General features: G+C 38.0%; 1 protein-coding gene across 1 annotated transcript in view; it reads right to left on the reverse strand.

Moving 5' to 3' along the window:
- Positions 1-9,827: 9,827 nt before the first annotated feature.
- The window catches only part of LOC145465327 (GPI-anchor transamidase component PIGT-like), a 12,968-nt gene continuing 10,295 nt past the window's right edge, over positions 9,828-12,500 (reverse strand). Inside the window, exon 13 of the mRNA XM_081449104.1 lies at positions 9,828-12,500. This exon is cut by the window's right edge and continues 125 nt beyond it. Coding sequence (XP_081305230.1) covers positions 12,331-12,500 — 170 coding nt within the window. The 3' untranslated portion in view covers positions 9,828-12,330.

A 12,500-nucleotide genomic window follows, 5' to 3' on the forward strand; every position in this document is an offset into this window, starting at 1 on the left:
AAACTCGGTTCCAGAGCCCGGACACAGTTTTGCTCCAAAAAGTCGATTTCAGCAGCTAAAAAGAGCACTTTCCGTTAGGATTTGACAGAAATAAAGTTCACCATTATTTTAAGCACGTTTGAAACTATAAATTGGGCTAAAAAAAGAGAGTACGAAAATTTCGTTTCAGTGGCACTTTAACAGCTTTAAAAGGATTAGCCGCCAGCCGTTACTTTTCTAAATCTGACTGGCTTTGGAATATATGTACTTTTAGTAGTTTGAGGTTAGTTGTTTTTGTTTTTGCTTTCTCTATAAACTCACCATTGTTGAACGAGCTGAGCAGGACATTTTCCGAAACACCAACTGCGTCAAGCCCGTGATCCTCGCAGCATAGTAAGAACGCGATCCGCGCAATTGGCGCTCCACGGCGACGTGGAGGTCTGCCATCCACGCGCGTCTATGTCAATTTTCTGGTTAATCTTTGAACTTCCTGTCTCTTTCTTGAAAAATGTTTTAAATCAACTTGCCTAAACTGGTTCTTTTCCTTAGACTATTTCATCATTTTATAACCTTAAATTTGAAAGTTAAAAAATCAATGAATTCAGGAACTGTTATAACCCGTTTTTCAGAGTTTTTAAAAGGCTGAAAAAACGTGAAAAAACCGTGACATTATTTTTCTCTTGAGAAGGGCTCTAACATAAATTGTTAGAAAAGGTGGCCATGTTAGGCAAGCTAACAAAATAAATAAACTAAAACAAATAACTTCATTTTATGGGTCAAGCGTCTGCATTACTGATTCCTTCCACTTTTTCGCCATTAACTACAGCCAATATTCTAACCTCCTCTGGTTGAAACAAGTGTTCAAAGCCCCTTCAATATCAAAAGCATTGCTAAAAGGCATCTTGATAAAATCACTACTTTTTCACAAAATTCAAATGAAAAATGGCACCTTTTGCGAAAAGCGGGCTTTTGTTTTTAAAAAAGTAATAGATCGGTGACAACCAGTCGGGTTTGGGAATGAACAATATGGCTCAAACCACTTAGGAGTGGACCATCTAACTTTTTAGGGCAGAGTGGATGATTTGGTATGGGCTTGATTTTTTTAACCTTTTCATGCACTAGTAAATTTTTTTCTCGGGATGTGTGTTTGCATGATAATATTTCTCCTTGTAACATGAAAATTTATATTTCCCGCACTTACTGTGCCACTGACCATCCAATCAAATTATCCCGTTTGGTGCGTGGTTGCAAAAGTTTTTTAAATTTAAATTGCAAATTTTTCATGCGATGAAAATATCTGCCACGTTGTGTTTGTCAATCGTGCGCTTTGCTATCCACGTTCATAACTTAAACAGGCAGAAATCTTCTTTTCTCCTCGCTTATATATCGCTACAAAATGTATTGGCATTCAGCGTGGGATACGTTGGTCAACTGGAACTGCTGCGAAAAACCGCGAATACCAACAACAACAACTTTGCTTCAAACAAACTTCCCGATCACGTGGTTTGCATGAACCTGAAATGCGAAAGCCCCTTCTCAGGAAATCTGATTGCTTTTGAGTCCTTCACGAGGTAAAAACTATTCGCAAAAGTAGATAGTATTTTCACGCAGAAAAATTACAAGGAATTGTTTATTTTTGTCGACTGAACTGAGAATATGGTCATAAACGTGTCAGTAGATTTTAAACTTCTATCTAAAGAAAAGTTGTGTCCAATAAATCTATCGTTTCTACTCAGACAGTTCAATTCGCTTCCAATCTTTTTGTATTTGAAATCCTTATTTCATTTCATAAGAAAACGCTAATTTCGAATTTCTGGGACCAATAATGTTCTTTTCCTGGATCTGCCAGATCCAAGAAAAGAACATTGGTGCCAGAAATTATAGTGCAATAAGAGGCTCCATTATTTAGACGATCAGCAGGGGATAGCTAGCCAACACTTATTTATGTTTTTCTGATGTTTTCTTCCAGGTACTAAAGATGACTCTAACACTGACACTCGTGAGGCCACCTACAACAAGATTACTTCAGATAACTTGTTATCTTTTAACTTTTTGATTGATCACGAAAGACTCGGTATTCTCCTTACACTGCCATACATTCCTTATAATTTTAGTTATGAGAATTTGGTATTGTTGTTTTGATTTAATCGCGATACTTGCCCCACTTTCTCAGTCATAATGCAACAGATGTTGCCAGGAAAACCCAGAACTTGTTCAAGGCTAACGTTATGTTATAAAGAGATTACGAAGAGTGGAAAGTTGAATGCCTTGGTAAAACCAAAACATAACCGAGATGTAATGTTTTCAGTCCTTTAAAGTCATAATTTCGATTTCTCTCACTTATTTACATTAGTTTTGATACATCGGGATCAAATTTTGTAGCCGCTCAATTTCTTTATTCAATCTCTATATTTTCAGGGTTAATTTTGAAATGTTTTTCATTCTTGGATCCTAAAAGCTAAATCACTACAAAATTTGTCATCACAGAAACTGCTTTTTTCACGTATTCAACAGTTCCAGCCTGAGAAGCAATTTCTCTTGATTATTAAGAGCATTGTTTTTGTTGTTGTTGTTGTTGTTGTTGTTGTTCAAGACCCTTAACACTTACCGCGTTGTTTTCTTACCCTCTTTGTAGACCGGAATTGCTGCAATGACAAATCGAGGTCGTTCATCGGAAAATGTCCTGCTCAGGTCGTTCAACAATGGTGAGTTTATAGTTCTTTATTAGTTCCTACATTAATTGCAAAAAAAATCGGACGTTAAACTTTCGCACGTTTAATTTTCGGACACTTTTTTCGGACAAATTTTGGACAAATTATAAAGATTTCGAACACTTTACTGAAACATAGTTAAGCGGGTAAATTCATGCCTACAAAATACGAATGAGACTTGAACAACATCTGTCAAAATGATAGTTTTGCTGCGCCCTCAAGGTTTTACAGATACACCGACGAGAAAATAACACGAACTCTATTAAGCCAGTATTGGTAAAACAATGACCCGTGACCTGTGTTTTAGACCCGCCATATCAAGCCATTATACGTATGTCAAGCAGTGTCTTAACTAGAGTTCGCTCCATAAAGGAAACTAGGAGCTTTGGAGCTGCTTAAAGTTTCATACTGTGCTGTAAATATTTCGGACGCTTAAAAATTTCGTACGGTTTTATTTTCGGACACTTCTTTTGTCCAAAATTACTGTGTTTTGCAAGTGTTTTGCAAGTAATGTATTTCAATTCTGTTGAGGGAATCAAATACAGGTACGGTCAGGGGAACGATTGCTTCTTTTGGCAAATCCTCTAGAATTTATTATCCAACCAAATTGCAAGAGCGAGTTATCGAGAGCTTTCCAAAAGTCGAGAGGTTCACGAAAAAAATTAAGTGGAAAGCACTAATACGCGACTTAGCTTAACAATTCTGTTGAACCTGCAAAATGTGACCAGTAGCTGAAAATCAAACCCATGCAGTGATAAATAAAATCCTTTCGAGTTGACAAAAGGTACTTTGCTACCTTAACGTTTATTTGGACCGAGCCTTTATATGATCGTATTCAATATGGATGACCTTGAATGACCTTCTGTGGCATTTATCCATGCTGGCCGCCATACTGGTTTGACATTATGATGTAAATTACCACTTGCTTTTGCAATTGGTAAAGAGCTTGAAATTAGAAGATTTGAGCCAGATTCTCATTATTTCAAGCTGTCTAGAGATGATATGTTTCGATTTTAGATTTCTTCTAAGCCTCTGCCCAAAAAACTGCGGATGAAATCCCCTTAAACGCCGCTGCAAAGTTGGGTGACCTTGAATGACCTTCAACAAGTTATTGACTTTATTCTGATGCAAATTAGAGATTCCAACAAAATTATTCTATTTTTCAGTAGGTCGGGATATAATACGAGTTTTGGCACAGAATTTGGATTCTAAAAAATAGTTAATTATCCAGACTGTTTTTTTCGCCCATCTATTTCATAAAAAATGGAGTATTACATTAAAGCGGCGGCTAAGAATCCATTGCTTTTTTTCAAGCGAACAATTCAGATGTTTGCCGCTGCTACGTGTACTTGCATGTTTTTGGCGAATGTGCGTGTTTGCACCTTTATGCGATTGTTTGTAGAAATTGTTCAGTGTAGTTCTTGTTAAATACGACCGAGTTAAAAGCATTACATTGCTGACATGAACGGGTTTAATTTTTTACAGAGTGACTCCTTCATCAACATTGCCGCAGGACACAGAACAAATTCTGATGGATGCTATGCCCTTATGGATTCTGGTGGACCTCAGATGCCATAGGACAAGTAGAGGAGTCTAAATCAACACATGGCTACGTATGGTTCGTTAGGTAAAGAACAACAACTATTCCGAAACAATATTAAGTCTTATTTCGAAGAACAATCAGGACATCAAATTTTGTTTTACTAATTCAGTGACGAGACGAGACTTACACTAGAGAATATTGTCTTGATCTATGATCATATTCTCATAACTAACATCGAAGGAAATGTATCGTATTCAGTAAGGAGAATTAAGATTTCAAACTTAGGAGCATGGGGACCCATGTTTTGTAAGCAAGACTTCAATTTGTTCTCGGTCAAATGCAATTTGATTAAAGGATTTCATCCATTACTTTACGACGCAATAACTATGAATATTTCCAAGTCTAAAAGGTCTTGCCGTACTATTTTCTTCCAGAGTTCTAAATTATTATCGGCCGTAATAATAAATTCTAAATTATTGTCGGCCATGTAACTAAGTTTAATTTTAATTCCTTGAAAAACATAATTTCGTCTTTATCTTACGGCGCAATTAATTGTTTATATTTCCAAAAGATCTCGCCGTATTTTTCTCTCCAGAGACCCAGTTTCGTTGTCGGCCATGCAACTTTATGTAAATCGTCTAAGTAATTTGGTCCTGCATTTTACCAGGCTATGGATTGTGAAAGTTTTTTTAGAATCTCGTCCTACTTTTTTCGACCTGGGACCAAAATTTATTGTCAGCAATGCAGCCTTATCTAAGTTTTCAAAACTCGTTTCGTCCTGCATTTTACGGCGCAAATATTTTTAAATGCTTCAAAAAATCTCGCTGTTCTTTGGAACTTTTAGATTTGGCAGCAAATAACGCAGTGAAAGAATTCTTGAAATATTTAGAAGCAATCATAAAATACTAGCATTGTAGAATTTATTTAGCAAACTAACAGGATTATTCCTGAAGCCAACAATAAATTTCTGGCCAAATTATATTTTCGTTTGTTTTACTCTAGTATTATTTTCGTGTGGTTTCTTCACATGGGTCCGCGCTTATTTTGAATCAAACACATTGAAAACTTGGAAATCTTATCAAGTTGACAAGAAATTACTTTTAAGTCTGACCTGTTTAGTTGCTAGAACTTTACAGAAAGGACAAACAGCCAGTTACTTTAATTTCCCGGCATCGTTTTTCATCACGTTTTCGTACTTAGTAAACAGTTTGCTAGTTAAAACAGGATGAAGTCTTGCATGAATCTGTAATACCAGTTTCGAGTTTGTAGAGAAGTGTTGGAAAAATTGTATTTTATTTCCCTTGAATGTTGTAATTTTTGCTCAGATATTTTTTAGACTTAGTTGTTAATTGTGAACTGTTAGAATTAATTACTATGATCGATAGATACAGAGAAATTTCACGACTCGTAAAATTGCTCTGTATCTATAGACCTTAGTAGTTAGTTGAACAGTTTTCATGCAATAAATACTCAATAAAGATCACCACTTGTAAATCAGTTATCAATTTAATGCTTTACTGCACTGAAATAAAGAAACAATATTGTAATCAACAACCGAGTCTTGTGTCACTTATTAAAAAAGTGCGCGCGTTTAAAGGGGCCTGGAAACTAGTCGAAATGTAGGCTATCTCTTTTACTATTTTTTGACTATGTTGGGTTGCCGACGCGGGAAAACTTTCTGCACTTTTAAAAAGGGTCTAGTAAACAAGCCAATATAAAGGCTGGCTTTTGCTGGGCAAAACCTGACCGCCAACTGCACAGATTTTTCCCGCCAAAAGACTTAGTTTATTTTTGACAAATTTCTAGACTCCATTTAAAAGCGCAGATTTTTTTCCCGCCAAAAGACTTAGTTTATTTTTGAAACGTTTCCAGGTACCGTTTAGAAGCGCACAGTATTTTCCCGCTCAAAGATTAACTAAATATCAAACCAGTTTTGTAGTAGGATTTCTTTTTCATCAAAAGACTGGATTGTTTCTTATACCTCAGTGAACCGTTTCAAAATTGCGGGGTTCCTACAGCCAAAAACATCGTAATTTTCATTTCTTAATGTCAATAAATGCCTAAGGTACTATCTTGTTCTTTATTAAAGAATATCCGCAGATCAAGCAACGACAAATTCGATAATGTTAGCTTGCTTCTTCAGCGTGGAGCATCAGTCTTCAGTAGCGGTTTTAATAGTTCCATAAACGTCCTTCACCCTGAAAAAAGAGATGAAAATAACATGTTACAAACAGCGACGTGATTCAAGATAATAATACTTAACGGGTCAAATATGGCGTTCCAATATAACAAACATTATGTAACACTTCTTACACTTCTTACTTTGAACGTTTGCATACATGTATATAACTCAAGCATTTTAGAGCTTTTTGCGACAAAATAAAATAACGCGATATAGAAGATCCTGGTATATTAAAAGTAATTAATGTCATTAGCCTAGTGCCTTTTATATTTGCTTTCAGTTTTAATCTCATAATACCACAGGACAGTGAAAAAACGTGGGTGCCAGTTTACCACACATAAAATAAATGACGAATCCGATTCAGTACCAAAGAAAAATTTACGCAAAATCTAATCTACACTAAAATAGAAAACATAGCAAGATAAACGCATTTTAAACCGGCTACAAAACGTTTCTCAACAACCCGCATCGTTCATTTTGTTGAGTCGAAACGAAATAATTCAGTCGAGTGACGAGTCAGGGAATTGTTCTTGTTTACGACACTTGCTTCTTTAGCATACACGATTAGATTTTTGGTCAAGCCACTGAACAAAAGTTTAGTTCTGAACATTGAAGGAGATAGCACGATTGACTCTCCAAAAGAATCTGAGTCCGATGTATTGAATAGTTTTTGTACGACGTTGGTTTAAAAAATCTAAATTTTACAAAGAATTTATCAGCTCATTAGCGCTTTCGCCACCAAGCAATTTTGCAGTTTTTGAAATCTAATTTCCCCTTGAATATTACACCCAAAGAACCATAAATTTCACCATTTACTTAGTTGCACATACTCTAAAGTTTTTTTTAATTAATTTGTATCTTCTCTGCGTTAAGTCGTATTTTAATGCGGTAAAATGCAACCAATACCGATCAGGGAAAGTCCAGTGGATTTTGTGTTTCTTACGCGCAAGAAATAAAGTCAGAACCATCGTCAAAATTGATATGTTCACCTGTGTCATTTTTATTACCTCGGTTCCTATCGGTGAAATTACTGACCAATCACTTCTGGTCGTGTTAACGCGAAAATAGCAAAGGAATTGTCTTTATACAGCTTTCTTTAAGCTTACATGTTTGAAATACAACAAATAATTACTGGGCTGGAAGACAAGGAAAATTAACTCAAGCAAGCCTCGGTTACTATTTTGTACGAAGATTTCACTGTGCTGCGTTAGGCTCTCCGTTCGTAACAAGCGGATTTGAGTATTTTAACTTCCAGGCCCAGTTGTAAGCTCTTGGAGCTTCTTGTTTCAAGTGTATTTAGTTGCCTTTTGAGAGATTGAACGTCCTGTAGTTATGTAAACCACTCCTTTGTTCAAAATAGTTCTTCTCCTTACTGAATGCCACACATTTTTTTAGAAGTTATTTCTTAGAGTGTATTGGTATATCAAGTGGATGATTTTCTGAATTCTCGTCACTTGCCTCTTTCACAATCTATTAAAAGCGGAGGGAGAATTTAAACGTTGATCACCCTTGGAGAACAAGGTTGATCTTAAACTTTAAAACCCAGGGTCAATTTAGTTCTAATCATGGCGCTTAAATGAAACTTCTTCCACTCCCGCGGGTGCAATCTTAAATATACTAGACGAATTTTTATTGAATTCTTTGGTTGCCCGACTAGTCGGCTTTCTAAGTTCGTCTCAAACTTATCCGTACTTCATCAAGTTTAAACAAAGAAAGTCATGACCGTGGCGGTGTTTGGAGATCTAATCTTGATCAGCATTGTTTTTACGATTTTATTTCTCCGTTTCCTTCTTAGTTTTAGTTTTTACTGAGAGGATATATCAAACACTCAATACAGTGTTTGACCGCATTCACAACACGTCGAAGCTTCGCGTCGTATTTCAACTCTCCTCTCGGTGTTTGGAAGGTGATCAAGCACGGTCTTTCGTGTTTGATTTAATACATTGCACATTAATTTATTTGACTAGCTTTGGCCTTTGTTTTAATCTCCCAGAAAAATACCTTAAAAGGTTAGATAACATAGTGCCCTGTAACTAAAGCTGTTCCGTGTAGCAGACGTGTACATTCGAAGCCACTTGTCATATAGCCAGCTGTAGAATTCTATAAATGTTTGCACTTTAAAAAAGCGCGGAAAATTTGTCGTTCTACAAAGAGCTTAGGCAATCTGCCATGAATACACCGAGCAGCAACAAATGATGGTTCCCATAACGAAAAGATATTAAAAACTCACTAGTAATGTCAAGATTGGCGCTTGTACCTTGTCCTTCCAGCCCAGGGCCATACGTGTGTTCAGTTTAAACGATTAAAAAAAAAAAGAAAACTTATAACCTGGCTACAGACTGTTAATTAGAAAGTTAGTTACGTGAACACGCGCGAGTCACATGCGCGACGTGAGGGAAAACACGAAAGGCTGCACTCGTAGTAAAATACGTCGAGCAATAGCTTTTTTCCTCAAGAAGTAGACGTAAATCATAAATGAATAGTTTACCCAAACATTAAACAAAATTTCTTAATGAATCGATATAGTTTATAAATACAAAACTAAGTGTTCAGGGACAATCAAATATGATAATTATGGTAGATTAAGCTGGAAAATTTACTCCTCGCAGCTTTTAGGTTACAAACTACAGGAAGGAAAGATTAAATTCGAATACACTCTGAGTAAGTCGGCCATAGTATTCCTTTCACCGGAGAGATATAGCAAATTGTGTAGGATGCAAGCGTTTGTACAAGCACTACAAGAAACGACAGCAAGTCGCTCGCTTACCTTGTGCAAGTTGTATGAAAAATCCTCTCTTTTTCCTCGCCCAGGCCGTTAAGATGGAATGACTCTCGTTACAATTTTCTATTCCCTATTTAGTCCCTGTGTTTGGAGGGAAGAAAGTTTCTGAAACAGGACCAAAGACGTTGAAATTTGTTCCAACAAATCAACTTGACCGCGTGTCTTCCTGAGGAAAGCAGATGAGGTTTGAGACCATCATGAATAAATTAGTACCCATAATTTGCAATTTTCAATTCCATTGCTCCTTTTGTGATCCACCCATCACTCTTGGCGCGCCAAGAGGATCTAGTGCGGCGTCTTTGATAGATCTAACGATCGTTCAGCGCTTGAGAGGGCTTAAAAGGCTGCAATATCAGTATTTCTTAACAAGTCTGTTCTCTTGATGTTCTAAATTTATGCTGTACTGCTTCAACTTTCAACTGAGGATGGACGTGGGTTGAAGTGTTTGCACAGGGAGTGGGGTGGGGTGTCGCTAGCGACAGCACTGCTTTTGAAAATTTTGTTTAACAGGATGCGTTAATTTACGAGTACAAGTTGTCTTTAAAAGTTGTTAATACTTTTAATACTTCACTTCACTTTTAACTATAACCCCCCTAGGCAGGGGCGGATCTAGGGGGAGAGTGCAGGGGGTGCGCACCCCCCCTGAGATGAAGCCTTCCTCTTCACATTCGCTTTTAAAATTATTATTTGTTTACCTCACCAGTCAGTTACGCAATTCCTTAGTGGTGCACCCCCTTCTAAGAAAAATCCTGGATCCGCCCCTGCTAGGGGTATTGGACCTGAATATTTATATACTTTTACCACGTTCGTCCACGTTTCACCAGTTAGACATGTCTCTGTGCGTTCCATTGTATTCTCCGAGCGACATCCAAGCGTTTCCTCATTACTCTACTGTCTTAAACCAACCAAACCTTAACACCATAAGAGTATCTTAAACAGCCCTAACCTTAAAAATAACCCTTGACTAACATCTAACTTCTGCCACCACCCAAATTTAGCTGACAACAATCCTTAGCCGACACACAACCCCGAGTATTCCCCATGCTTTCCGGGTTCGCTCCTCCATTTTTTTTTATTGAATTCATGCATGGAATCCTCCAAAGCAGCGTCTTATTATTTTGTTTTACTCGTTCATAGTAGTAGTTTGTACAGTGTTTACGTGTGATAGCCAGTAGTTAGATAGCCAGTTAGTGATAAGTACTCAATATACATGTATGACTGAAGTAATTTATGACCGTTCTTAAATAAAGTTATCTTTACTACTAAACTCTATTCTATTTCATTCCTCGTGGGTTCCCGAGGGTTCCCGTGGGTTCCCAGTGTTCATGTTTCCCGTGTACTTCCCGGTCCATTATGCCAGGCGTTCCATAGTGTGTTTCCCGCGAGTTCCATGTGAATTCCCCGTATGTACCCTCATTTCCCCTAACGTAACCGTAAAATTAACACTAAACTTTTGCCGATTCTTAATGCTCTGCTTACCCCCAACCCAGGGCGGACACAGAACCCCCTGTTTTCCCCATGCGTTTCCCGTGCTTTCTTTCCTACTTTCCTGTTAGTTCTACCTCGAGTTTGCTCTTGCATAATTGCTCCATGCGTTCCCTACCCATGTCCTTCCTATCCGCTGCTATATCAGCATAAATAACACGTTTAACTTTATAAATCTGATGTCTTAAACCGGCCTGGAGTATCCCAATATTCTCAACAAACGAAATAAAATAAATGCTAAGCTAAACACGCATAAAGCCACCAACATTCAAACGCCATGTGCATTTCGTTTCGCGAAACGCCCTCGAATGGACCCCCAAAGCTGTTTGCGAGTCGCGCGCTGATTGGTTGAAATTTGAAGACCTGTCAAACAGAGGTCAGCAGGTAGTACCTTCTCCATGCGTTCAACGTGCGTTCCCTATGTTGCCTGTCCATTCTGTCGAGCGTGCACTCGCGTTTTCCGACTCATTACCCATATGCCCCCAGCCCTTACTGTTGACTTTCAAACCATTACTCTGGGCCAATCATGTTTCTCTTCGTTGCCCGTCAGTTATGCAAGGCGATCCTTGTTGCACTTCAATGTGTTTTCTGTGAGTTCCCCGTGTATTCCCTTGCTTCCCCCTAGAACTCAATTAAGCGTTGCTTGACACCCAACTTAGACCGACTCCTTACGTTACTCTGACACCCAACCCAATACACAACCCCTGGTGTTTCCCCATGCCGGTTGCCAGTAAATTCCCTTCCGAGTTCCCTGGCATTTTATCCACGTGTTTTCTGGTAAATTACACAGTGCGTTCCATAATCACCTGCTCTCACTTCCCCCATGCGTTTTCCGTGCATATCCGGCTTGACATTACCTATCTCCTCTGGGACGTGTTCCCTCTTATTTTGTTAAATTGTTCGCTTAAAGAAACGTTTTCTATCTTTATAAGTTTCTTCATAAGTCCCTTTCTCCTCTCAGAAAAGGTTTTCCTCTAAACACTTCTTAAGCGGGTTTTATTTTCACATTTTACTTTACTGTATAGTTTTATTGAAGACTTCAAAGCAGTTCCTTTTGTGCGTAAACCTCGTCAACAATTTCTCCTGTCTGACTTGCAATTCTGCGGAGCGTTTTTTGTTTTCTTTTTTTGTAAGAATAAGACACAAAGAAACTGTCTTACAATTAAATTGAGCCTCAACTATTTGAAAGGAAATGTCAGTAGTGTCTGAGTGTCTCGGTCTAAAGGCAGTTTCCTCCCGATTTCATTCAGGTTTCTTTAGTTACTTCAGTCTTTTTTGACTGTATATTTTTGTTCCAGATGTCTTTTTCTCTTCACGCTTCTCATGACAATCGCAACTGCGGTTGTCTTGTCTTATGCATCTTGAAGAGACGTAGAGACAACTTTTACATCCAAAGCAAATGACTGGTTCACAGAACCCCGTCTGCCACGTTCTCTGACCAATCAGAACAAAGCTATTATCCCTTCAGCCAATCATAAGCAGAGCCAATACCACTCGTAAATGGCTTGCCCGACTTTTCCCGTGCTTGCCGCTGGTCGCGTGTTGCTTCAAGTTCTGATTGGTTCGCTGCTTTAATGATCGACTCTTGACAGTCATTCACCATTTTAGCTCCTTCGAACAGATTCGGGACGATATCGATGCGTAGTTTTCAATTTTCTTTCTTTTCTTCGGAAACTTCTTCCTTCTTTTTCCCAAATATCTTGCCCTTTAACTTTGCCAACATAGCTTTAACCTTGCCAATGGGACCAGGATTTTTCTTGGGGTCAACAGCTTCGAATCTCCGCGAGGAAAGATTGTGGAACGAACCGAATGCAATGG

This window comes from Orbicella franksi, chromosome 13 (genome assembly GCF_964199315.1).
Source record: "Orbicella franksi chromosome 13, jaOrbFran1.1, whole genome shotgun sequence".
Lineage (NCBI taxonomy): Eukaryota > Metazoa > Cnidaria > Anthozoa > Scleractinia > Merulinidae > Orbicella > Orbicella franksi.